The following is a 27,292-nucleotide window of genomic DNA, read 5'->3' as shown; positions in this document are numbered from 1 at the left end:
CCTTTGTCAGCATGAAGCAGTTAACAGTCATCGTCCCTATCCTAATGGCAGATGTACCTCTTCAGAGGGGGACTGATGGCAGAGGCGGCCCATCTGGAACAGTGGATGTGAATATGCCAGCTGCAGTGGGGGAGACATGGCTGGGTTTGCACACTCCATGGGGCTGGCAGGAGCCAGGAACAGGCGAGGGCCCCATACCCTACTGAATTGGTGGGGCAGGAGCCCTGCGCTCCTGGGCACCGCTGCAGCCACCCAGCCGTGGCTGCGGACCCAGGCATCCCTGTGCTCTCAGGGCCCCAGAAGCCCCCCTGCCCCTTTAGGCTCAGAATTGCCTGCTCCCACTCCATGGCCTCTCACTGCTCCTGGCACCTACTATAATTTCAGAATAAAATGGAAGCCAAGCCTAGATGCTGTCGGGACCCAGCTGAATTTGTGTGCACTCGGAGGCGCTGACATGCTCGCCCCACCACTGCCTCAGCCCTTTCTGGACTTTGGGTGCCGACTTTGGGTCCCCTCCTTTGGGAGGGAGGCTGGGAGGTGGTTAGGGGCAGCTTGGCACAGGCCTGCGGGTGCCCTTTGACACAAACAGCCTGGGCACCATGGACAGCATGTCGGTAGCAGGAGGCAGACAGGTTCCTGGGCAGAAAGGGGCGGTGCCCTGTTGAAACCCCCACTTCGATCCAGGAATGGCCTGAAGCCTGGGGGCCAGGTGCCAGTTCATGGTGGAGTTCGCAGCCTGGAGTGAAAACTTATGGTGCTTTTTCCAGCCCCACCTGTGGCCACTCATGGACCAATCAGCATGCACTTCCTCCCTTCTGTGCCCATTAAAAACCCTGGACTCAGCCAGACTCACACGTGTTGGTACGACCTGCCTGTGGAAAACAGCTACCCACTCTGGGTCTCCTGAGAGCTGTACTGTCACTTGGTGAAGCTCCCCTCTGTCTTGCTCACCCTTCAGTTGTCTGCATACCTCATTCCTCCTGAAGGCAGGACAAGAACTCAGGACACGCTGAATGGCGAGACTGAAAGAGCTATAACAACAGGGCTGAAACATGTCCCCTGCTTGCCATGTTGCAGGTGATGAGGAGAGAAGAGCTGCAGCCCTTCTGGGAGCCCAGACCTTGGAGCTCCCCAAGCCAGAGCTGTGACACCATCTTTGGGGCTCTGCGGTTCCTGGTGTCTCCAAGCTTCTGGGCGCCACCATGTTCCCCTTGTCCAGATGTGGGTGACCGCAGTGGAAGCTGCTTGTGGTACATCTGATCCAGTTGCAGCCTTGCATGGAGCCAGCGCCTGTGCCAGTGCCTGGAGCTGCCTGCCCCACCACAGCAGCTGGAATGCCTGGCTGTGTGCAGTGGTTGGACCTCATGCTCACTCACTCACATACCCCTCATTACTCCATGCCTGGCTCACCCCTGGCAGGTGTGGGATCCCAGGCTGGTAGTGTGAGCTGAGTGCAGCCTGCCAGTCTGAGTGGATAGAACAAGCCCAGCGGGCTTGAGCAAAACTCAGGCAAAGGCACCACTGGCCACAGAGGTTTCTGGCTGGAAAAGCAACACCTCAAGTATCTTGTAACACTGTGTTGGTCAAACGTCTTTAGCACACACATCGCTTGGGTCTGAGCCCAAATGTCTGTTTAAATCCTCAGTCCACTACTCACTAGCCATAGGGCCTTGGTAATGTTAAGAAGCCTTACAATGCTGCAGTCATCTACAAATGGGAGTGGTATGTACTGCATCAGTTATTGTGAGGTTATCACAGTTTACACGTCAAATGCTTAGAACACACAACCAGACACACAGAAGGTGCTTGATAGATCTTAGCTGTCATTATATGCTTCAATAGCATCACATGCTTGTCTTTTGTAGGACTTATCAGAGCTGGACTTTCAATACTTGTGTGATGTTGATGACTGTCTCTCCCAGTAGGGACTTGAACCAGGGATGATGAGTTCTTTGCCCACAAGTGTGTCCCCAGTATCTAGCCTGGAGCTTGGCACATAGTTGTGCTGAATATTCTCCAGCTGCCTCTCCAGATCTATCCCCAGCCTCCCTGGCTCTGTGCCCCAGGAGGTTGAAACCTCTGTGGATTGTCAGATGGCTCCCCAGTCACTGAACTTCTGGTTGGGTATGGCCAATGGGAGACACTGGCAGGAGATAAAAGGGTGGACAGAGAATGAGATTGGGATATTTATTTCCCTGGCTTTCTCTGCCAGGCCACAAGCTGATGTAGCTGTGTCTCTTTATTACAGATCCCCATGCATCTCAGGCAACCACAATCCCAACTATTCTCCAGGACAGGTGAATATCTGGTAGTGCTTGGCCCCAGGATGCTTCACCCCTTCTTCTAGTCCCCATGCACCTATAAACTGTGCCTTCCTTAAACTCTCCTCAATTATTCCAGTTAATACACCATGTCTTTCCTTCTAGAACATTGATAACAAGTCAACATTTGTTGAATAAATGAAGAGATGTCTGTTTTACCACATGAAGATAATAATCCTCAGGCCCAAGCACGGCTACAATTGTCCTGATGAGCGAGTAAGAGACAGGAAACGATCATACATTTTTTAAAGATGATGTTCTCGAGTAGTAGTTCTCAAACATGGGTGTGCATGAGAAACCTGGAGGGCTTGTGGAACCCATATAGCTGGCTCTACCCCCAAGAGATGCTGATTTGGCTGGTCAGGCCTGGGGCTGAGGGATAATAATTTGCACTTCTAACAAGTTTTGCGGTGACAATGATGTTTCTAGGCTGAAGACCACTTTGAGAAAAACTGAACTAGAGAAGTGCCAGATGCTTTTGTTATTTATAGACCCCAAGCCTCAGGGTTGCATTAACTATCTTTAAAGACATAAAAAGTCAAGTACAATATAATGTTTTATTTTACACTTCTCTGATTACTGAAATCTAAATAGAGGTTTTTGCTAACAAACAAAAAGGAAAATAAAAAAACAGCTAGGACACAAATGTTTAGCACAGATGAAGGGTTGTACAAGGCCCCATCCTGAGGAGGCTGTACACCTTCTTGGCACAGCAGCAGCGTGGCCCACGGAGCTTGAACCAGCAAGTAAGCCACAGCTCAAGAGTCCTGAGGCTTGGGAACAGAAAGGAGCTCCTTCCTGCTCCACCCCAATCTGGGTTGCATGGGAATGGAAAGGAGCAAACACATCCTGCAAAGCATACTGGACATGCCTCTTCTTTAGCTTCTCAGGCCAGACTATCCTCCTTTCCACAAATGCGTGCACACTCAAACACGTTCATTAAGCATGTGCACACATCATATTCACACACTCAAGCTGTGCTCTCGATTTCAGGGCTCTATTGCGGGCTCAGGTATCAACCCCAGAGCCAAGTGTGTGAGAGCTACCTTAGCAGACTCACAAAAGGCTACTGCAGAGGCAGGGGTCAACCATCCCAAGGACCTGGGAAGGGAGAAACTGAATTCTGTACCTCACTGATGTGAGAGGAAATTCTAATGAGCAAATGGGACCAGCAGGGCCCAGTTAGGGAGGTCCAGATGCCAGTTCTGAGATGTCACCCAGCTCTGCTTTGCTCTTCAGTAGCCAGTCAGTGAAAAAGCAGAGTGCCAGGAGGCTAGTACCGAGCAGGTCCCCCAGCCCTGTAAGGTAGGGGATGCAGTGGTTGTCAGGATCCATGGCCTGGTGCCAAGTCAGCCGAACCATCACTTCTGCCAGGTACAGCAGGATTGTCACCTGTCAGAAGGGCGAAGAGACACAAAAGAAGACCAAGTCAGAAAGCCAAGTAGAGGCAGAAAGTACTAGCTGAGACTCAAGGAGAGACACCAAGGTGGACATGTCAACCCCAGCCAGCCTCCTACCTCCAGCTTCTCTTGGGTTCTGAAGCCCAGCTCTGAGCTCAAGCAGTGGCTAGAGAGGTGATCCTCGTCTGCACATTCCTAGACGCCCTCTGGTGGGCCCTGCTTCTGGCACCCTGAAGGGCCAGTCAGACCCACTGCCACTCACCAGCTGGGGCTCTTTCTGCTGCGATAGGCTCCACTCATGGGACTTTGCTGAGATGTCCATTTGGGTTTGCCTGAGCCCTTCTCCCCTGGAGGTTAGGACAGTCAGCTCTTCCTGAAGGTGCCATGGGGTAGTCCACACAAGCCTGCTCAGGTCTCATGGCTCCTTAGTCCCTTGTCCAGGCTGACCCCAGCTCCTTCCTTCTCCCCAACTGGAGTCATAAGCTGCTGCTGCTGCTCAGGACAACTTCTTGGATTTCCCTAATCCTACTCTTTAGGGTGAGGAACATACCACAGTTACAAATGCCATAAACTCGGGGAGATGAGAAAGTGCCAGTACCAGCACCACACCCACAGAATTGCCCTCCAGTGCCCACAGTGCTCCCTGCAAAGGCCCCAGGCCCACTGGGGACCATCAGCTCGCTGCAGTGTACGCAGACAGTGTGCTGAATACCTGCCCAACACAGGCACCAGCTTAATCTTCACCACCATGCTCACTGCTGTCCAGGCCTGATCAATGTCTACGCATGCCTTGCAGCAGCACCCCCTGCAGGGGCGTGGTGCCCACCCACCATTGGGGAGGCAGTGGATGGCTGGACCACTCATCAGCCTGTTCCATGGGAACATGCTTCATCCTCAGGGCTGCTCCTCTTATCCTGTGATGATGAATGTGCTGCGTGCAGTGTGTGGCATGTGGTGTGCCATGTCTAGCATGCAGTATATAATGTGAGGGGTGATGTGCAGGATGAAATGTGTATTGTGCAGTGCAGTACGTAGCGTAAGCTGTATAGCGTGTAGCGTGTAGCATGCACTCTGTGGCATGCACTGTGACATGCAGCATGTAGTGTGTGTGGCGTGCACTGTGTGGAGTGTGTGGTGTGGAGTGTGTGGGATGTGCTGGGTGGTGTAAGGTGTGTAGTGTGGAGTATGTGGTGTGGAGTGTGTGGTGTGGGGTGTGTGGTGTGGGTGTGGGGTGTGGGGTGTGTGGTGTGGAGTATGTGGGATGCACTATGTGGTGTGGAGTGTGTGGTGTGGAGTGTGTGATATCAAGTGTGTGGTGTGGAGTGTGTGGGATGCACTATGTGGTGTGGAGTGTGTGGTGTGGAGTATGTGGTGTGGGGTGTGTGGTGTGGAGTGTGTGTGGTGTGGAGTGTGTGGTGTGGAGTGTGTGTGGTGTGGAGTGTGTGGTGTGGAGTGTGTGGTGTAAAGTGTGTGGTGTGGAGTGTGTGTGGTGTGGAGTGTGTGGTGTGAAGTGTGTGGTGTGAAGTGTGTGGTGTGGAGTGTGTGGTGTGGAGTGTGCGGTGTGGAGTGTGTGGGGTACAGTGTGTGGTATGGAGTGTATGGGATGTGCTGTGTGGTATGGAGTTTGTGGTGTGGTGTGGAATGTGTGGGATGCGCTGTGTGGTGTGGAGTGTGTGGTGTAGAGTGGTGTGGAGTGTGTGGTGTGGAGTGTGTGGTATGAAGTGTGTGGTGTGGAGTGTGTGGTGTGGAATGTGTGGTGTGGAGTGTGTGGTGTGGAATGTGTGGTGTGGAGTGTGTGGTGTGGAATGTGTGGTGTGGATCGTGTGGGGTACAGTGTGTGGTGTGGAGTGTATGGGATGTGCTGTGTGGTATGGAGTGTGTGTGGTGAGTTTGTGGTGTGGTGTGGAATGTGTGGGATGCGCTGTGTGGTGTGGAGTGTGTGGTGTGGAGTGTGTGGTGTGGAATGTGTGGTGTGGAGCGTGTGGGGTACAGTGTGTGGTGTGGAGTGTATGGGATGTGCTGTGTGGTATGGAGTGTGTGGTGAGTTTGTGGTGTGGTGTGGAATGTGCGCGATGCGCTGTGTGGTGTGGAGTGTGTGGCACGCAGCATGTGGTGTGCCGTGTGGAGTGGCCTCTGTATCTGACAAGTTGACTCAACTCCTGGAAGATAGGGACTGTGCCCCACATGTCCAGCCACCCCCACCCGCCTCCTTCAGCCTCTCACTCAGACAGGAGATCAAGGCTGCTGGCTGACTACCCAGCTGTGCACCTCTGCTGCTGCAGTCAGGCTTACCTGGATCAGGCCTGCCAGCAGGTAGAGCACCACAAAGGTCTGGCTGTTTATGACTGACTGACCCTGCACCAGGTAGATGATGTAGAAGAAAATCAGATGGCCTGGGACCACCAGCATGAGCAGGACTCGAGCTGACATGGAATTGATTTCTGAAAGAAACAGAACCAAGAAGGTCATGTGACCTGAAGCGAGGCCACTTTGGCATGTGACAGTCCTCAGTGAGGCATCCACACTCACTCATCCATTTATTCCCAAGTGTTCAGTGGACACCTACTCTGTGGCAAGCATGTTCTGGCAGATGGGGATACAGTCTGTCCCCTTCCCTCGTGGAGCTGATATTTTAGAGAAGAGAAACAAGAATCAAGTAAGCAGAAATAAAAAGCAGCAAGAAAGGCTACTTCAAATTCTGACAAGTACTTTGAAGAAAGTAAGGGTAAAAAGAAGGGCAAAAAGCAGGAAGTGTGTATCAGTGGGGATGAGCTCCTGCAGATATTTCAGCTGGGATTTGAATTTGGCGGGGAGGAGTTTGAGCAGACAAGAGCGAACATGCAAGGGGCTTAAGGAGGAAAAGAGCTTTGGGTGCGGTGCTCCACTCAATGCAGTGCTGGTGATCTGGGGAGGGCAGTCGGCTCAAACGGGGACCTCGGGCAGCCCCTTCTTCACAGCAGCCTCTGTGGCCTGTCAGCACACCTGCAATGTGCCAGTGAGCCCCGGGTTTCCTTTAGATTCCCATGCTCTGAGTGTGAGACTTTACAGTAAGTGTGATTGACCCTGGCCCTACCACAAACACTTTCAGAAATTCTAACATGAATATGATTGATTTCTCAAATGGAAATAGAGTTCTAATGAAAAGTAGGTCTCCATTTGCCTCTGAGTTAATATATGTATTTCACCAAAATAATAAAGAAAAGGAGAAAAAAGGTCACATGTAGCTCAAAGCTAATGCAGAGGAGCAACAACATCTATTCATGATAAGAAATCAGACAAGGAATAAAAGTATTATTTTAAAAAATGTCAAAAAGAAGCAGCAAAAGGATTGGAAGAAGCTACTACTGGAAGTTGGTATGAGAACTCAAGAAAATCTAAAGGAAAACCATGTAAACAATAAGAATTCAATAAAATGTTGAGGTGCACTAACACAGAAAATAACAGCTTTTCTATATTCAAATGACAAGTTAGAAAATGTAACAGGGAGTTTGACTTCTGAACAAATAGGGAAGACATACTTCATCCTGTTTCTCCCATTAAGTACAACTGAAAGCCCTGGACACTGTATATAAAACAAACATAAGCAGATTCTGAAAGGCTGGCTGGGGACCTTGGGCTGCAATGAACAACATGGTCATGAGTCCCCTAAATTGTCCTTTTTCTCTTTATTTGTCTCACATATCCAAGACTGAGTCCTGGCCTCAGCCATCAAGAAATGCAGATACAAATAGACAAAAAAAAAAAAAACTCCATAGGCTGGGTGCGGTGGCTCACACCGGTAATCCCAACACTTTGGGAGGTCAAGGCAGGCAATCACTTGAGGTCAGGAGTTCAAGACCAGCCTGGCCAACATGGTGAAACATTCTCTCTACTAAAAACACAAAATTAGTTGGGTATGGTGGTGCACGCCTATAATCTCAGCTACTCGGGAGGCTGAGGCAGGAGAATCACTTGAACCAGGGAGGTGGAGGATGCAGTGAGCCAAGATTGCACCACTGCACTCCAGCCTGGGCGACAGAGTGAGACCCTGTCTCAAAAAAACAGACTCCATAGAAGTCTGATCTTTTTTGCCAAAGGCCAGGAAAGGGAAAGCCCAGCAAAACAACTTTCAGATAGTAATTACTCTACTCCAACGGACACCACGGGAAAAACTGCAGCCCCCACCTCATCAGGAAAGGCCTGGTGGGACCACCATCATCTCCTGTGGCTGGCAGGGTGATATTCAGAACTTTCATCTCTACCCAGTGCTAATGGGGCCCCCACCTTGTCAGTGAAGCCATGTGGGGAGCAACAACAAGGCATCTCTCCCTGCCCCAGCCAGGGCGATCTCAGAGGAGGCCTAGTGAGGAACCTAGATTGCACTGTGCCCAGCAATAACAAGGTGCTCCTCTTCTCCCAGGATAGCAATAGAGGCTGAGTGGGGAACCCAGCCTTCCAGCCCCACCTGGGCAGCAGTCCATCCCTTCTCCCCAGTGGTGCAGTGTCAAAGGAGGCCAGCTAAGTACAGATTCAAATATGATCCAGTCTTGTCACATAATACCCAAAATGTGTGGATTCAAGTGAAAATCACTCATCTTGCCAAGAGCCAGAAAAATCTCAACCTGGATGAGAAAAGACAACCAACAGACAGCAGACTGAGATGACACAGATGTCAGCATCACATGAAAGCCGTTCTAATGAAGCCACTACAACAATGCTTCATCATGCAATCACAAACACACCTGAAACAATAAAAAAAATAGCAAGTATAAGCAAAGAAATAGAAAGTCTCAGAAAAGAAAAAGAAGATAGAAAGAAGAACCAAATAGAAATGTTAAAACTAAACATGGCTGGGCGCGGTGGCTCACGCCTGTAATCCCAGCACTTTGGGAGGCCGAGACGGGTGGATCACGAGCTCAGGAGATCAAGACTATCCTGGCTAACACAGTGAAACCCCGTCTCTACTAAAAATACAAAAAATTAGCTGGGCGTGGTGGTGGGCGCCTGTAGTCCCAGCTGCTCGGGAGGCTGAGGCAGGAGAATGGCGTGAACCCAGGAGGCGGAGCTTGCAGTGAGCCGGTATCTCGCCACCACACTCCAGCCTGGGTAACAGAGCGAGACTCCGTCTCAAAAAAAAAAAAAAAAAAACAAACATACAATACCCCCAAAAGTCCCAAACAACTCAGTGAATAGGCTCAATAGCAGAATGGAGAGGGCAGGAGAAAAAAGATCAGTCAACTTGGAGAAAAAAGTGATAGAAATGAGCCAATCTAAACGAGGAGAGTAATAGACTTTGCAAAAACCAAACAGAGTCTCAGGGATTTGTGGGGCTGTAACAGAGGATCTAACATTCATGTCACCAGAATATCAAAAAGAAGGAGAGTGCAGCTGAAAAGTGATGGCTTAAATTTTCCGATTTGACAAACGATATAAATCCATGTGTTCAAGGAGCCTAGCAAACCCCAAATAGGATAAACCCCAAGAAGTCCATACCAATACATATCATAATCCAACTCCTAGAAACTAAGGACAAGGTCTTGAAATATGCAAGAGAGAAATGGCACCATACCTATACAGCAAAACACACTGAAATGGCAGATTTCTCATCATAAGTCATGGAATCAGAAGGAAGTGACACATTTTTCAAGTGTTTGAAAACAACTATCAACACCAAATTTTATAACCAGTGAAAATATCCTTCAGAAACGTGCCAGCAGCCAACCCAAAAGACAGCTAAAGATAGTTCTTAAAACAGAAAAGAAATCCAAAACAATGTAACAGGAAAACAGATCTAGTTTTTCAAAGCCAACAAAAAGATACAACATCTCCAAAAGCTTCCAGTGGTTCTGAGTAGAATCCAGGCTCCGTCCTCAAGGCCCTGTCTGATCACCACCTTCTGGCCTCTCTGGCCTCAGCATCCTTCATCCCCTCCTGTCCATTCAGCTCAGGCCACATTGGCCTTTCAGTTCTTCAGACTTGCCATATTCTTCCCTGCCTTTGGGCCTTTGCTAGACTGCACCCACTGCCCTGAAAGCCCCTTCTTCTCTGGCCCTCCTCCTCCCAACAACACCCACTTGTCCTCAGGGAGGAGCTTCCCTATCCCAAGTGTATCTCTTCTAATTCTTTTTCACTGCAGTCTGCACTTTTGCTGCTCAGTACCCACCATAGTTTGTAATTACGAGCTCACTTGTGTTTATCTGCCCTTCTATACTGTGTACTCCAAGGGCAAGAAATCAGCTCTCCCTGTTTCACCACTAACCCGACACCTAGTGCCCAGTAGACATTCAATAAATAATTGAATGAAGGAAAGGCAGGGCCAGGGAGTCTCATTTCTGGGGTCCTGAAGGTGATGTGTGCCGAGATCAGCCCTGGCTTCAGGCATCCATCGCTACAAACACCAGATTCCAATGACACAGATGTTTTCTTGTTTAAAGAAATGGCTATGATGGCCTCTGAAAGACATGACACCCACCTGATGTGCAGAAAGTAGAACATGGGTTGGGCCAAAATTTCTTCATCTGGAGAGGCAGGACGCCAGGTGCGCTCCACATGTGCAAGTAGGTTGAGATTCGGCTGGTCTGAATGGCCACCAGATTGCCACCAACACCTACGAGGAGAAAAGGAATCTGTTTTCCCTTTCTTTACACCAGTCTCTAAGTTGTATCCCTTATTTTAAGTTCCCTCCCTCCAGGAAGCCTTCTTTGGTTAATTCAGTATTTCATTATCTTTTCATTTCCTCCCACTTGACCACAGATCTTGTTTGGTAGCACATCAGGGTGGCCTAGAGCTTATGAGCGAGGTATCCAGGGAGTAACTGTGTCATCTTGACTGCTGGCATCTCTTAAGGTGAAGGGAATGTGGCTGTAAAGCAGGTTCTCAATAAATATTTGTTGGCTGGAGTGAGGATGGGGAGGGGATCTAGGGACAAAGTGAGGATGAAGGGAGAGTGGACAGAAAGGTCTGAGCACAGCATGATAAGGCAGTCTGGGTAAGTCAGACTTCAAGACCACAGGCATTGACAGGAACCAGACTATAGGCTGGAATATCTGAGAAAATGAAAGTGATTTTTTTTTTTTCCCACTTAAGGTGGGAAAGAGAGGAGAGGAGAGGAATGAAAACAGTGGATAAGAATGAGAGAGGGCCAGGCGCGGTGGCTCACGCCTATAATCCTAGCCCTTTGGAGGCTGAGGCAGGCATATCATTTGAGGTCTGGAGTTCGAGAACAGCCTGACCAACATGGTGAAACTCTGTCTCTACTAAAAAATACAAAAAAAAATTAGCTGGGTGTGGTGGTGCACACCTGTAATCCTAGCTACTCAGGAGGCTGAGGCAGGAGAATCGCTTGAACCTGGGAGTCAGAGGTTGCACTGAACCAAGATCGCCCCACTGCACTCCAGCCTGGGTGACAGAACGAGACTCCGTCTCAAAAAAAAAAAAAAAAAAAAAAAAAAAAATGAGAGGGAAGGTGAGGGGAGGAGAGAGAGGATCACAGGTGGCAAAGCAAGCGTGCAGCAGGAGACGTGCCTGGGACACCTCTCATGGCTGTGTGGCCTGACAGCTTTGAAGAAAAGACGTCTGTTGCATGATTTCAATTTGTGGTGCTACGTGAGCCCCTCTGTGGGAGTTCAGTTGTTAGTGCAGACTCCCACATTCACAGATGCTTTGGGTGTATGCCCAGAGCAAGTGGCTTTAGGGGAAACAGGATGAGCGAGGTCATGTGTAGATTGACAGGGCATAGAACACATAACCCTAGAGGCAGAGTCATGATGCCCAGAAAACCATGAGCACATGCGGTCTCTGGGAACACCAGGGCTTCCTGCTGAGGCTCCGGGATCCCACGGGGTATGAAAAAGGTTTCAGGCTCAGCCAGGGCCAGATGGCCCAGCTGACAAAGGCCACGCTGAGCACTCCTTATGTGGGGGCAGATGCGGGGATGGGCTGATGGAAGGTGGGGATTCCCCCATCCTACTTCCTCAGTGCCATGGAGCACTCTCCCTAGCTGGGCCAGGTGTGCACCAGTGGGTGACCTCTGGGGCAGAGGCCAACCATGTAGGCTGCTCTAAAGGATGCAAACAATTGTCTTCAGGTACAGGACTGCTGCGATCTATTCTGCTTGGCCCATACATAATTTTAAAAAGAAAAAAAATCTCAAATTAATTGGTACTATTTACTTGGCCCTTAATACAGATTCCCAGCTTCTCTTCCCAGGTCAACTCTGGCAAGTCTGGATCTATACTCTCCCAAGGCAACTACTGGCTGGAGCTGGACAGGCACCATGCTGTTCATATGAGAAATGCATTCTGCAGCTTGCCCCCGCTATTCCTCACTGTCTAGCTGCCGGGCCTGCATAATTCATGCAGATTGTTTGAGTGGCCACTGAAGGCATCCCAGTTGGTGACTCATCCCAAAAAATCACTCCAACGTAATAAGCCTTCTGTTGCTGTCCTTACTCACAATGTGAAGGCACTTTGGCACTGTTGGGGTGAGGACATGCTGAGTGGCCCACTGACATGCAAGGAACAAAGACATGGTCCCCTAAGGGAGCAAGGGAGGAGGGACACTGGACACGCAGGGGCTGCCTAAGAGCCTCTGAAGGCTGTTTCTTCAGTCCCCGCAGGCCAGGGCCTGGGGGCTAAACTGGACAAATTATGTTTTGTTCTTCTCCTAACTGATCACTTCCATTTACAGAAACTTATCAGACACCAGACACCAAACTAAGCTTTGGTTAAAAGAGGCATCATCCACACAAACCCCACAGGATGTAGGCCTAGGAGGTGAGTATATGCAGAGAGCCAGGTGTCAGACAACAGGGAAGGGGGGGGGGATCAAGGCAGCTGGGAAGCACAGTCCTGGATCTGTCTCAGGGACTGCTGCAGTGCCCACAGTGTAGGCCTGACATTGGTTACAGTCTTAACTTTTAAGAAGAAATCCAGATTTTTAAGTGTAAATATCTGAGTTCTGATGTCAGCAATGAATCCAAAGAAAAAGAAAAGAAAAGTCACAAGAGCCAGCGCCCTGGTTCTGAAAGCCATGCTCAATCAGCAGGTGCCATCGAGGCCGGAGTTTGACTCAGTGCCGGCAAAGCCTGGAATTTGGTTCTGTCAGAAGAGCTCATGTTTGGGGGCTGCCTATGAGGAGCTGGGTCTGAGCTGCTGCGAGCAGTATGTGGGGCTTCCTTCCCAGGCTTCTTCCATCTGAGAAGACCTGCTCCGGCATCCCTGTAAGGCAGCAGTCTGTCCACGGCTCAGCTGCCCAACTGCCTGTGCGGGGCTGGTGCTGCCCCTCTGAGGTCTGCTGTTCAGGTCCAAACCAATCCTGGGGGCCAACCCAGCTCAGGGACCACACGGGAATCCCTCAAATACCTACCACATATGACGGGGGTAAATACCGCCATGCCTTTGTACTGCTGTTTAGAAACGGTTTTGCTCAGGATGAGTCCTCCAAAACTGGGGAAATAGCAGACAGCAGTCAAGTTATCAGAGTTTACACTTACAATGGCCCTGCAACCCTCCACACAAATCACCCTCTCAGCCTGGCTTCCCACCCTTGGTGGACACTCTCCTCTCCCCTACACAAAATATCTGCTGCAGCCAAGCTGGTCTCCCCAGCATCCTCTGCACCCTGCTCATGCTTTTCCATCTCCACTTTGAATCTCAACCATTGCAGAAAGCCATCCAAGAACACCCACTTATTGCAAAACAAACAAATGCCTTTTCAAGGGCACACAGCTGGCTGGGCTGTCCCAAGACTCTGGAACCACGGCTGAGATACTCTTTAGCAGAAAACAGAAACTGCAGGAGGATCACCTCACGCCCGCCCCATGTTCTCAGAAAATGTTGCAGCCAGAAATTGCTCCCACTGGCCACTGTAATTTAGCAAAAGCTTTCCCACCCCTTGGAACTTCTTAGACCCCTGGAGAAGCTAGGTCAATCTGTAAAAGGAGCCCAGGAGCTTCCTGGAAGCCAGGATACCTACTCCATCACCTCTTCTCCCCAAGACACAAAGTTGGAAAAACCCATCAGAATGGACTGGGGTGGCCCCCATCAAGGTCGACTCCCAGGAAATGCGCCTTGAGAGGGAGCTGGAGGGTGGTGGACCTGGGCTCAGCTGAAGGTTCTAAGGCTCTGGAGGGGAGCTAACCCCACAGCTGTCTAGCTCCCACCAGTAGCCACGCGTGGCCAGTGACCAGGAGGACGAATAAGTCAGCAGATGTGGCCTTGACGCCGAGGTGGGGGACCTGCCACCTAAGCAGGAGTCTGGGCCAGCAAAGCTCTGGTGGCCATGGCCTGAAAGCCACTGTCTCCCCTGGGGCTCCAATGCACTCATGGGGTGGCCCTGGCTTTGGCTCTTCCTGGGTCCCTGGTGCTCTGGCAAATGTAAACAGGGCAGCCTCTCTTAGAACCGACAAGGCCCAGGGTTCTCAGTGAAAGGGAGAGAAGAAAGTAAAAAGGTATGATTCAATCAGCAATGGGAGTTACTGAAAGAGCCCACAGCTACATTTCACTCCATCCCGGACCCCCAAGGCAGTGAGTGTCACACTGGCACTAGGGGCCTTCATGGCTGAGAGAAGGAAGAGGGGGCCATGGCCCTGGCTCCTGCTCACCTGCTGATGACCATGGCCAGGATGATTGGGAACCAGCCAAACTTCAGGATCTTCATGATGGGTGGGCTCTGCTTGGCAATGAGGACCCACACTGGGGTCAGAGCCGCAAAGCTGAGGCAGACCAGCGGCGTCAGATACCGATTATCTGAAAGGAGAACAGGGACACACGCGGCTCATTTGGCCAAGGCCAGCACGCACAGGCTGGGCCTGGGTTTCACAAGAGGTGGGTGAGGACGCTCCTGTCCTCATCAGTTGAGGGGGAACTGCCTTGCCATACTTTTCAAAGAACTTTCACCATCCCAAGAAGTGTCTGGAAAAGCTCCTCTCTGTCCTCCACTCCTGCCACATTCAACTCCACTTCTCTGGCAAACTTGCTATTTTCCCCACATAAAGTACCCTGTTCTGCCTCCTCCCACCCTGATGCTACTGTCATAAATAAATAGAAGTACAATGTATGGAACACACCATGAGCCAGCACTATGCTCAGTACTTCGTGTGCACAATCTCATCTCACCTTCTCAACAGGTAGCAGGAGGAAGCAGACATGCAAAAAAGGGTGGCTGCCTAGACAGCAAGCAGCCCCGTAAGGGCTACGTATGGCCTGGGTCTATGGAACGCCAGGGCTGGCTATGGGATGCCACCTGTGGTCCTGGCTGAGGCCAGTCCCAGGCAACTACACGGGTCACCAGCCAGGTAGCTACTCGCGTCCCCGTCTCATCTTCTCCACTGGCAAGAGGCCAGTGAAGACTGGCCAGGTGCTGGAGCAGTCACTGCTGCGGGGGCCCAGGATGAGCCTGACACACTCGGGCTCCTCATGCATTCATTCCTCCCTTTCTGTGTTGTGCTCCGTGTGAGGGTCCCCTTCCACAAGAGACAGAACAAGACACCAGTGTTCTCTAGAGTGGTCCTCTCACACTCAGCCCCACCCTCCGGAGGGCAGGCTCACCTGCTAAGGGGGCCCAACATTCAGGGGTGCCCAGGCATGGGTCTGTGTCCCATGCACTCCCTCTCTGGTGGTGTTATCAGGAATATCCCCTCCTTCCTTCTCTGCACTAAAGGGTCATGGCCCATTCCTCTGCCTCAGGTGCCCCAGACTGGCTACAGACAAGGTACTTTATGGTAGGAGGGCGTGGCTTCTGCAGGAGGTATAAGTCAGGCCCAGCCAGCTCTAACCAGGTCTCCTGCCCTCTGGGAAACAGCAGCCTGCAGAAGCATCACCTTATAGGATGCTTTTGAATCCAGTCTGAGTTTTCAGATAGCTACTCACAAGCACCCCCAGGGCCTGCCTCATGCTCTCCCAGCACACCTCCCTGGTGTGCAATGCCGATTCCCAACTACACCCAGCAGGTGCCACAGTCAGCTGCTTACACCTCAGTGGGTCAAGACTTATCTAATACAGGCCAGTCCCAGTGACTCCTGAAGGTAGCAGAGAGAAGGTCACAGTCTCACTGGAGAGAGGGATGCTCCAACAGTGATTTTGTGTCTAAATCATAAGTCTTGTGAAAATGAGCATACAGTACAGTGTGGGGCAGAGGGAAAGGTTCATGTGATGCCTGAACTCTCACTTATTTTGCAAATCCAACTCAAATAACCCACACACAAACCTTCTTGTTTTAAGTTCAGTTTAGCTTAAAAGTAAAATTAGGTCATCTTATTTCTTACAGATCTCCATCACCACTTAACTAAACTTGGCGAATCTTCCTGGTGATTAAACATGACTGCTGGCAGGCAACACCAGGATGGCAAGGAGACGGTCCCAAAGCTGGGACATTTGAAAGGGTCCCAGTGCCAATACCCTCTAAATCACAGCTGTTTGTCTGCTTCAGTTGCCAACAGGTAAAGATGGGATGCTTTCCCAAATCCCTGGGCCCACATTCCCATGGGGAGTGATAAATTGTAGCTTTGCTGAGGTTCTTCCCTTTGGGCACTTCCTCAACAACTGTCACTGCGTGCCCACTGCCCTCCAATCCTGTGAGGACACATCAGTGTGGCCGACTAGCCTTAGGCCCCACTCAACCTCCTAGTACACCTCTGCCCTAAAGGTAGAAGTTAACAACCCATATAAATGCAGGCTTCAGTTGCTCATCCTTCCTAACATGGTTTGGAGAGCTTGAAGCACTTTCCTGAGCACTCCTTGAACTTGTGGAATGACCTCAGGCTTTCCATCTGTAAAACAATTTTTGACTGTAATACAGCAGGGTCCTTCCTGTGGGAATAATGGCTGATTTGAAGGTCACAGTGTCTTAGTCAGTTTTGTTGCTTATAACAGAACGCTCGAAATTGGGTAATCCCTAAAGCAAAGGAATTTGCTCTTACAGTTATACCGGCTGAGAAGTCCAAGGTCGAGAGGCTGCCTCTGGTGAGGGCCTTCTTGATGGCGCGGACTCTGCAGAGTCCGGAGGTGGCGCAAGGCACCACGTGGGGAGGGAACTGAGCATGCAGCTTCTGTGCTCTTCCTCTTTTTCAAAGCTACCAGTCCCACTCCCGTGGCAACTCATTAATCCATTAATCCATTAATCTATTAATCTATGACTGGATTAATTCATTCATGAGGGCAGAGCCCTTATGACCCAATCACCTCTTAAAGGCCCCACTTTTCAATACCGCCACAGTGGGGATCAACACGTGAAACTGAGGGAACTCATTCAAACCACAGCATTCCACTCCTGGTCCCCCAAATTCATGGCATTCTCACATGCAAAATACATTCATTCCATCCCCATAGCCCCAAAGTCTTAAATTATGCCAGCATTAACTCAAAAGCCCAAAGTCCAGAGTCTCACATGTGAGCCTATGAAATCAAAACAAGCTATCTGCTTCTAAGATACAATGGTGGTATGGGTATAAGGCAGACATTCCCATCCAAAAGGAAGAAATGGACAAAAAGACCAATAGGCCAAAACCTGAGAGGGCAGACACTGGGGCTTATGACCCCAGAGCTTTCTCCTCTGACTCCATGCCAGGCATCTTCTACACGCTGGTGTGGGGGTTGAGGCTCCCAGGCCTCTGACAGCCCCCTACCTCCAACCATGGCTGTGCTGTGCTCAGTCCACCCAGCTCTCCCAGGCTGAAGTCGCATACTAACAGCTCTGCAGTCCTGGGGTCTTGGTGGGAGTCCTGCTTCCATGGCTCCACCAGACATTGTCCTGGTGGAACTCTCCGGAGCAGCTCTAATCCCACATTTCTGCTTGGCACTGCTCTAGTAGGGGAGCTCTGCAGTGGCTCCAGCCCTGAAACAAGTCTTTGTCTGGGCCCCCAGGCTTTGGACAAAATACTTCCAAAACTTGGTAGTGGCTACTAAGCTTCCAAGGCCCTTGCTCTCTGCAAGTCTGGACAATTAGCAGCACATGGACCTAGGTTTATGACTTGTACCTTCTGGAGCGGCAGCATGACCTGCACCCGAGCCATGTGAACCATGGCTGGGATGGCTAAGGAGCGCTGCGCTGGGATACAGGGAACAGAGTCCCTAGGTGGCCCTGGGCAGCAAGCTCATGCTCTGGGCCTGTCCCCTGAAACGACTCCGTCTTTCTAGGTTTCTGGGCTTGTGATGGGAGGGGGAGTCAAGAAAAATCTCTGAAATGCTTTTGGGCCGTTTCCCCCTTGTCTTGACTATCAGTTCCGGGCTCCCTTTCAGCCATGCTAATCTCCTTAGAAACTGGTGGCTCAGTCACATCCTTGGATTCCTCTCCTGGAAACTCATTCTCTACCACATGGCCAGGCTAAAAATTTTCAAATTTTTCTGCCGTTTCCCTTTTCTCTAGGAGTTCACCAGGTAAACCAAAAATAAAATTCTAAGCTCCATCTCAACTATCTGAATGAACTTCCTCCTCAGCGAGGGCACTCTTAAAATGGAACCTGAAAGACTGGTTCAGGCCATGACGGGGAGTGGGGGTCAGACATGCCTCATTATCCCTCTCTGGCATTTACATCAACACAGACTTTAAGTCTGATAAGAAGCATTTTATAATCTCTTCTCTCTGAAGCCTGCTACCTGAAGGCTTCCTCTGCAAATAAGAACTCTGTCTCCACAATCCTTTTTTGTAACACAGACATTCCTTTCTATTGATCTCACGTCTTTAGATAAACTCAACCAATTGTCAAAATCAAGTGTGTTGTTTGCTTCTTTGTTTAGAGTTTTTATACCCCCTATCTTTTCCTGGGCTTTCTGTGTCTTCCTTTTGTTCTTCCCCTGGGCGGGCCTTTATCTATGGCATGTGCAGTGGCCCTGCCAGCACTTGGGAGAGCTGCACGTGCAGTGTGTTTACTGAAGTGGTGCACATGCTCAGTAGGGGCAGCTCTCACAGGTCCAGCGCTCCAGAGGAAGGTCATATACCAGTTAAATTTCACCATCTTGGCCTTTCACTGCACATGCTTGAAACCCTATCGGGGATTATGGCTTGCTAACTCCAGGTGTCTTCTGTCTGTTCTAAGACTCCTGTAATTCCAGGCACCAGTCCTGGCCGCTTATTATCTTAGAGGGATGGTTTTATGCCTGCCTGTCTGTTACTCAATGAGTACCAGACAGCTCTGGGGTTCCTCCCTTGTCCTGCTCATTATTTCAAGGGGACAGATTTATAATTCCCTTATCATAGCTTGACCACTGCCCAACACTCTTGAGGGCCCTCTCTCCTGCCTTGCTCATGTCTAACCACCTATTTTATGACTAACTTTAGAGTCTACCTGAGCCCAAAACTTAAGAACAGCTTAGTGGGAGCATAGATTCAAGTGCCCTGGATATATACTTCAATTAGTAGCAGTTACAAATGGGATTTTAAGGATAAAGGAAGAGGCTGTTCCTAAGTTGTTCACCAATAATTTACATTAAAATAACATAAGCTATGGATTGGCTATATTATTGTTCATTGTAACACAAATTCCAGGTACATGAAGATAATGGGGGAGGCAGTTAGGAACAAAATGCCTTTAAACAATTGCCCAGGTATGGATGTGGGGGGTATGACTAAAGCAAACACCACACTTGATTTTTCAAGTCGCCCACAACTCTCTTTCAAGTGTACTCTCTCTAATAAACTCTTGCTTTGCTTAAAATAAATTCTCTCTCCTGCTTTAAACCTTGCCTGTGTTTGAAATCTTTCCTTCCAGAAGACAAAGAACTGAAATTGCTGCAAAGTTGCCATTCTGGAGTTTCTCCAGATAGCTGGACTCACCGCTGGTAACAATCTTCTCTGGATATTGTTATTTAAGGTTGACATCAGTAACACCCTACTTCTCAGTATCAATTTTTTGCTTTAGTCTACTTGCTTATAGGGAATACCAGAAATTGGATAATTCATAAGGAAATTTCTTATGGTTGTGGAGGCTGAAGAACCCAAGGTCGAGGGGCTGCATCTGGTGAGGGCCTTCCTGCTGGTGGGGGCTCTGCAGTCTGGAGGTGGTGCAGGGCACCACATGGTGAGGGAACCGAGCGTGCAGCTCAGGTCTCACCTCCTCTTTTTATAAAGCCACCAGTCCCACTCCCATGACAACTCATTAATCCATTAATTCATTAATCCAATCACCTTTTGAAGGCCCCACCTTTCATTACTGCCAAGTTAGGGGTTAAGTTTCCAACACATGAAATGTGGGGGACACATTCAAGCAACAGCACATGGGCTGGATGCAAAAGTACCCTTCGGCCTCAGTGGTCACCTGTTCCAGGGCCCCTCCTCCATGGAGCCTTTGTATCTACAGAAGAAGATACTCCTTACCTTTGTGTCTGTAAAAGAAGCTGCTAACCAAAGCCAGAATGGACAGTGTGATGAGGTCTCCCAGGCTGGCTGCAATGGGCGTGGCAATGTTGTCTGGGTTGACCCCAAGCTTTCGAGCACCAATCACTATACAGATCATCAGCACCCCTGCAGAGAGAGAGGAGAAAGAGCAAACTCAAATCCCAGGGAGACAGATGGCTCTGAGCAGGCACAGCAGCACAGGATGGGGGCACTGAGTCGGGAATGGCAGATGGCAGGGAGGCTCTCATTAACTTGCCTCCCTCCACCAAGGCCTTGACATGAAGCCAGGCTGCCTTGACTTTCAGAGCTTCCTACTACACTGGAGGCCTGAGAAGGCTGGGAGAGTTGGACTCCACTTTGTGACCTGTGCACATGATGCTAAGGAGTGACCTGTGGCTCCCGAGCTCCCAAATCACCAGGAACCACAGAGACAGGCAGCCCACAGTCCCATGCTGCATGGAGGCTGCTCCAAAGATGCTCGGAGCAACAGGTCCCCCGGGGGTGAGCTCATGGCCTCCTGTGTTTACTGGCATCCTCTGAGAAGCAGACACCAAGATGGAATCAGCTGGGTAAGAGGTTCATTAGGGACTAGGCCTGTGAGGGAAGACGGGGAGGGCGGGAGGGAGCTGGGAGCACTGACACAGGCAGGGCGCAGGGGAGGGAGGCAGGGAAGGTGGGGGTACATCTGAGACTGCACTGTGTCTCTAGGTGCACTCAGCCAGGCTGTCAGAGGCACACTCGGAGGGCCCTGTGTCTCCCAGGAACAGTCCCGTGCTGGGAGCTTGGCGGTGCTGTCCGCGGTGCACTGGGAGGCACATGCAGTGGTGGCGGATTTCGGGGGGCAGTACTGAAGAGGTGAGGCTCACGTTTCCGTGGCCACCATGCCTCCGAAGTCCTCCTTCCTGTTCAGACTGTGCTCTGAAGGGGACTATCACACATGATCTCCTAGTCCCCATCCACAGCCTAGGACTTGACTCAACAGACTCTCACTTGGCTCTCTAAGAAGATACTCTGTGTTGTGGCTATTGGCATTTTAACACTTTACCCAGGATCTTGTAACTCTAAAAACAATTACAATCACCACCTGATGCCATCCTCAAGCTGCCACTACAAGCTGGTTTGTGCCTGGCCTGATCTTGTGAACAAGTCACAGCCCTGTGTCTCCTTCTGAATGCCAGATATAAGTGAATCCGAGTTTGCACGCTGAGTCAGTGAGCTGGGGACAATCTTGCAGGGACCATTTAAAGGAACACCAGTGGTTTGGGGATGCCTATTGAAAACCACTACCCTGAGGCTTGTGTGACAGCCTCTTCAACATTGCCTGGTGAGGTAACCGCAATGCTTCTGAACAGTCTCGGACAATACAGATTTTGCTTATGTTGCTAAGCTTCATCCCATCTCCGGGGCCCCAGTTTCCCCTTCTGTAAAATGGGGAGCTGGGAATGGTATTCTCTATAAGCCCCTGCAAAGACAGGGCTGGCCTTCTGGACTGTTAGACTGTGTTGTTTTCAGGAGACTTTATGCTGAGGGTCTCCTGGACTCCTCTTCTCTGGAAAGTCTAGCACGCTCATCCTGCCCTATCCGTGGACCAGGCTGGGTCATGGCATCCACCATCTGTCTATGCCTGTGCAGGCTGTGACTAGGAGCCAGCCTCAGCCAACATCCTGAGTAGGGACATATGGTTTGTAAACTTGCAGCCGGGCTTCGGCACAGTCCTCTTCTGGCCTACACCCTCCACGCTGGCTCCATGCACTGGCACAGGAATGGGGCTGATCAGCTACCTGGTAGGTAGGAATGAGAAACCTCAAATAGTCCACATGGGTAACCTACAGCGAGCTGAGCCCAGAGGGTACTGACTGAGCAAGTAGGTGGGGGAATGGATCATAATAGGTTCAATTAGGAAGTTATCAACTTTTCCTTCTTTCATTGCACCAAAGCAAGACATGTGGTCGGCAGGATTCACACAGATACATGACCCAGGAGAGAGCTGGAGGAGCGTCCATTCATTCAGCTAACATCTGCAAGCTGGTTATAAGCCCGGCCCTGGTTTAAGTGATGACAATAACCAAAAGGCTCTGTTTCCATCAGTGGAAATGCCTGTCGGGTGTGGGGAGAGACAGTACACAAGTGTATGAACACATCATTTGAGGTGAGGTGAGTAAAACAGGACATTAATGTAAAGCACGGCTGGAATGAAGGTCACTTTAGTGTTCGTCAGAGGAAGCCTCAGGACAAAAGCGACATGTGGCACTCACTTTAGTGTCCTGTATATTCACAGCTTATTGTCTGCCCCTGAGCTAGAATATAAAATCAAAACACATTTTGTTGACAGTATATCCCCAGCACTACACGGTGCCAGGCACACAGCAGACACCCAGCAACAATTAATCACCAATGCACAACGATGCAGCGTGGCCAATGTGCGGTGACTGCTTTCCCCGCACGTGTGTGAGTCCCAAGGAAGGAGGTATGTCTGCCCACATTTCTGTCTCACATGTGCTGCAGATACATGTTAAGCATCAGCTGTGTCTGGCATGAGAAAGGAGCAGCAGACAGCAGGTAGAAACTACTGGGTCCCCACTTTTGAGGAGTTGACACTTTAGCAGGGAGGTGAGGCAGAAAGATGATACAACAAGACAATCTGAGCTACACAAGCAGAGCCGGGGCACACGGGAAGGGGAGACAGGAGGTGGGTGCATGTGGGAGGGTGGTGCTGTGCACTCAACACTGCTATCCCCCCAACCCACACGTTGAAATCCTCGCCCACAAGGTGATGGTGTTAGGAGGCGGGGCCTTTGGGAGGTGAAGTCATGAGGATGGGGGCCCCACGAATGAGATGAGGGCCCTTATGAAAGAGGCCCCAAAGAGCTCCCACCTCTCTCCACTGTGTGAGGACAGCGAGAAGGGCCAGCTGCAGCCTCAAAGGGAGCAGCCCTGAGGCCAGCCCCGTGGGTGCCCAACCTTGGGCTCCAGCCTACAGCCCCGTGAGGAGTAAATGTCTGCTGCCACCAAGGTGCCGACTGGGGGCTCCGTCACAGCAGCCACAGTCTCCTCAGACAGGTCAGAAAGGCCTCTCTGAAGACATGAAATGGAAGCTCAAATCTGTGCCTCGCCCTCAGGACACCTGCAGCCTCCAGAGCCCATCACAGGCCTGTGTGTAAGGTCATGCTCAGTAAGTGTTTAAAAACCAACAGGCTGACTGCACAGATGAACAAGCCTGCTGTGTGCAGGTGGCAGGCCTTGGCATGGGAGTGTGACCAGCTGAAGAGATCTGAAGAGCAGGGACAGCTCTTTACATAGCAGAGAGCAGAGGCGAGTGGTGGCAGGAGCGGCACACACCCCTGCCTGGCACAAGGAGGGCCATGAAGACCCAGCTGGCTCATCCCACCCCGCCAGTGAGACCCCTGAGCCCACCATCAGTCCCATTAGCGGTGGGACTCACACCCCAGAAACTGAAAACACAATGAGCCCTGAGACGGGACCTCAGAGGAGCAGGGGGCAGGTGGGAGCTCACAGTTAGGGCATGGCTCACCCAGGGCAAAGGCTGCAAGGAAGGCAGTGAGGACACTGCTGGCACACAGCAACTCCACCTTGGCAACATCCACTTCCTCTCGAGACACCACGCCCAACAGCAGTGCAGCCACAGCAGCCAAGAGCCCCACGACAGTGGCCTGCACCTGTTGGACAGAAATCAGAAGCATGAGTGGGGGGCCCCTGGGGCTACAGCCACACTCCCTGCCCTTCACACCTCACTCACTGCAAGGGGCCAGGTGCCACACGCTACTGCCTCCTTTCCCTTACCGTAAAATCTCACAGGCCCTCACCCCAGGAAAAATTACAACCACACCTCACACCTGCCTTGAACCCAACTCCCCTGAAACCATGCTGGCCACCTCTGCTCCCTTGCTGGGCGCCGCCTTCAACAGCAGAATCTATTTTTCCACCTTCTGCTCAGGATTTGGTCAGGGGCCACCTGGTCTCTTGCTGGCAACTCCACTCTCACTGGTCTGAGCAGAAGTGCTCTGCAACTCCCAGCAGCGCAGACAACACACCTCACTTGCCATGTGGTGCACCCTACAGCACAGAGCAGCCACTTGGGAGGACTTCACACACTTTTGGTCTCTCCCTTGGCATCCTGCTCACACCCTCCCCTTCCAGGCTCTGTTCCCGTCTCCATCCTGCCGAGCACACACCACAGCCTGTGCCAGGAGCTGCCCTGATCTGGACATCAACACTGGCACCTCTAATCCAAAATGCTGACCTGGAAATGTTATTAAAGAAGGACACAGAAACAAAGAGCTCCACCATGTACAGAGAGAAGAGTGATATGGTTTGGCTCTGTATCCCGACCAAGCCACGTGTTGAATTGTAACCTCCAATGTTGGAGATGGGGCCTAGCAGGAGGTAATTGGATCATAGGGGCAGTTTCTCATGGTTTAACATCACCGCCCCTCCTGTCCCCCGCCCCTTGGTGAAGTCATCAGTGATAGTGAGTTCTTATGAGTTCCAGTTGTTTAGAAGTGTGTAGCACCTCGCTCCTCTCTCTTGCTCCTTCTTTGGCCATGCGAAGTGCTGCTCTCCTTTGCATTCTCCCCATCCTTGGAAGTTTCCTGGGGCTTTTCCACAAGCTAAGCAGAAGCCAGCATCAAGCTTCCATGCTGTACAGCCTGTGGAACTGTAAGCCAATTAAACCTCTTTTGTTTATAAATTACCCAGTCTCAGATATTTCTTTATAGCACTGTGAGAACAGACTAACACAGAAAAGTGGTACTGAGGAGTGGGGCACTGTTATAAAGACACCTGAAAATATGGAAGCAACCTTGGAGCTAGGTAATGAGCAGAGGGTGGAAGAGTTTGGAGGGCTCAGAAGAAGACAGGAAGATAAAGGAATGTTTGGAGCTTCCTCGAGACTTGTTAATTGTTGTTTGTGACCAAAATTCTGGTAATGATATGGACAGTGAAGGCCAGGCTGACGAGGTCTCAGATGGAGATGAGGATCTTTTTGGAAACTGAAGCAAAGGTTCCTTTTGTTATACTTTAGCAAAGAACTTGGCTGCATTATACCCCTGCCCTAGGGATCTGCGTAACTTTGAACTTAAGAATGATGACTTAGGGTATCTGGTTGAAGAAATTTCGAAGCAGCAAAACATTCAAGATGTGAACTGGCTGTTTCTAATAACCTATGCTCATATCCACGAGCAAAGAAATGATATAATGATGTAAAACTGGAATTTATATTAAAAGGGGAAGCAGAGAGTTAAAGTTTGGAAAATTTGCAGCCTGGCCATGTGGTAGAAAAGGCAAACCCACTTTCAGGGAAGAAATTCAAGCAGGTTGCAGCAATTTACCTAAATAAAAAGGAGCCAAGTGCTAATAGCCAAGCAATGGGAAAAGGCCTGGAAGACATCTCAGAGACCTTATTGGCAGCCCCTCCCCTCACAGGCCCAGAGGCCTAGGAGGACATAATGGTTTCATGGGCCAGACCCAGGGCCCCTGCGGCCCTGCGCAGCCTCAGGACACTCCATCCCACATCCCAGCCGCTCAAATTCCAGTCATGGCCCAAAGGGGCCCAGATACAGTTCAGGCTGCTGTTTCAGAGGATGCAACCCATAAGCATTGGTGGCATCCACATGGTGTTATGCCTGTGGTTGCATAGAGTGCAAAGTTGAGGCTTTGGAGCCTCTGCCTAGATTTCAGAGGATGTATGGAAAAGCCTGGATGTCCAGGCAGAAGCCTGCTGCAGAGGCAGAGCCCTCATGGAGAACCTCTACTAGGACAGTGTGGGGGGAAATGTGGGGTTGGAGCCCCCCACACAGTTCTCACTGGGGCACTGCCTAGTGAAGCTGGGAGAAGAGGGTCACCATCCTCCAGACTCCAGAATGGTAGCTCCACCAGCATCTTGCCACCATCAGCCTGGAAAAGTTGCAGGCACTGAACACCAGCCCATGAGAGTAGCAGACAGGGCTGAACCCTGCAAAGCCCCAGAGGCAGAGCTGCCCAAGGCCTTGGGAGCCCACCCCTTGCACCAATGTGCCCTAGATGTGAGACATGGAGTCAAAGGAGGTTATTTGGGAGCTTTAAAATTTAATGACTGCCCCACTAAGTTTCAAACCTGCATGAGGCCTGTAACCCCTTCCTTTGGCTGATTTCTCCCCTTTGAAATGGGAGTATTTACCCAATACCTATATCCCCCATTGTATCTTGAAAGCAATTAATTTGTCTTTGATATTACAGGCTCATAGTTAGAAGGCACCTGCCTTGTCTCAGATGAGACTTTGGCCTTTTGAGTTAATGCTGGAATGAATTAAGACTTTGGGTGACTATTAGGAAACCATGATTGTATTTTGCAGTGTGAGAAAGGCATGATCTTTAGGGGGCCAGGGGTGAAATTATATAGTTTGTATTTGTTTCCCCACCAAATCTCATGTCAAATTATAATCCCCAGTGTTGGAGGTGGAGCCAGATGGGAGGTGACTGGATCATGGGGGTGGTTTCTCATGGTGACCCCTTCGTGCTATCATCTACAATGAGTGAGTTCTGCTGAGATTTGGTCCTTTAAAAGTATGTGGCACTACCCCACCACCACTCTCTTGCTCATTCTCTGGCCACATGAAGAGCTGGCTTCCCTTCTGTCTCTCACCATAATTTTAAGTTTCCTGAGGACTCCTCAGAAGCTTCCTGTACAGCTTCCTGTACAGCCTGTGGAACCATAAGCTAATTAAACTTCTTTTCTTTATAAATTACTCAGTCTCAGATATTTCTTTATAGCAATGCAAAATGAACTAATACAAATAGCTAGTTTTTTAAAGCTAAAAAATCCTCCCCAAGTTAATCTATGTAATTCTAGTCAAAGTCCCAACAACGATCTTTCATGGCACTTCACAACTCATTTTAAATTTCACAAAAATGAGTAACTGTGCAAGAATAGCCAAGACAGCTTTGAGAAAGGTCAAAGAGGGAGTTGTGGCATATTCATGATCAATGTGTATTTTAAAGCTGAAGGAATGAGAGCAGTGTGGTACTGACAGAAACAAACAGATCAGCAGGACAGAACAGAGTCCAAGAATAGAATCACGAATATATGAATATTTAATATACAAGAATGTAATCATGAATATATAGTATGATAAAGGTGGCACTGCAAATCAGGATGGAATGGGTAAATATTAAACAGAGTAAGAAAAACTTATTATATATTACATATATAAATGTAATATATATTATACAGAATATGTAACACATATTATATATATTTTAGGA

At 50.0% G+C, this 27,292-nt stretch overlaps 1 protein-coding gene across 9 annotated transcripts in view; it reads right to left on the bottom strand.

Moving 5' to 3' along the window:
• Positions 1 to 2,864: 2,864 nt before the first annotated feature.
• SLC41A3 (solute carrier family 41 member 3) overlaps positions 2,865 to 27,292 on the bottom strand; it is a 78,635-nt gene continuing 54,207 nt past the window's right edge. For all 9 annotated transcript variants that reach the window (XM_050781705.1, XM_050781707.1, XM_050781710.1 and 6 more), the window contains 7 exons: positions 23,565 to 23,709; positions 20,012 to 20,158; positions 14,304 to 14,448; positions 13,067 to 13,146; positions 10,173 to 10,307; positions 6,014 to 6,162; positions 2,865 to 3,713 (listed from right to left, as the gene is read on the bottom strand). In XM_050781705.1, coding sequence (XP_050637662.1) covers positions 3,504 to 3,713; positions 6,014 to 6,162; positions 10,173 to 10,307; positions 13,067 to 13,146; positions 14,304 to 14,448; positions 20,012 to 20,158; positions 23,565 to 23,709 — 1,011 coding nt within the window. In that variant the 3' untranslated portion in view covers positions 2,865 to 3,503. The remainder of the gene's footprint in view (positions 3,714 to 6,013; positions 6,163 to 10,172; positions 10,308 to 13,066; positions 13,147 to 14,303; positions 14,449 to 20,011; positions 20,159 to 23,564; positions 23,710 to 27,292) is intronic.

This window comes from Macaca thibetana, chromosome 2, assembly GCF_024542745.1.
Source record: "Macaca thibetana thibetana isolate TM-01 chromosome 2, ASM2454274v1, whole genome shotgun sequence".
Lineage (NCBI taxonomy): Eukaryota > Metazoa > Chordata > Mammalia > Primates > Cercopithecidae > Macaca > Macaca thibetana.
This window is presented reverse-complemented; position numbering and strand designations above follow the sequence as displayed.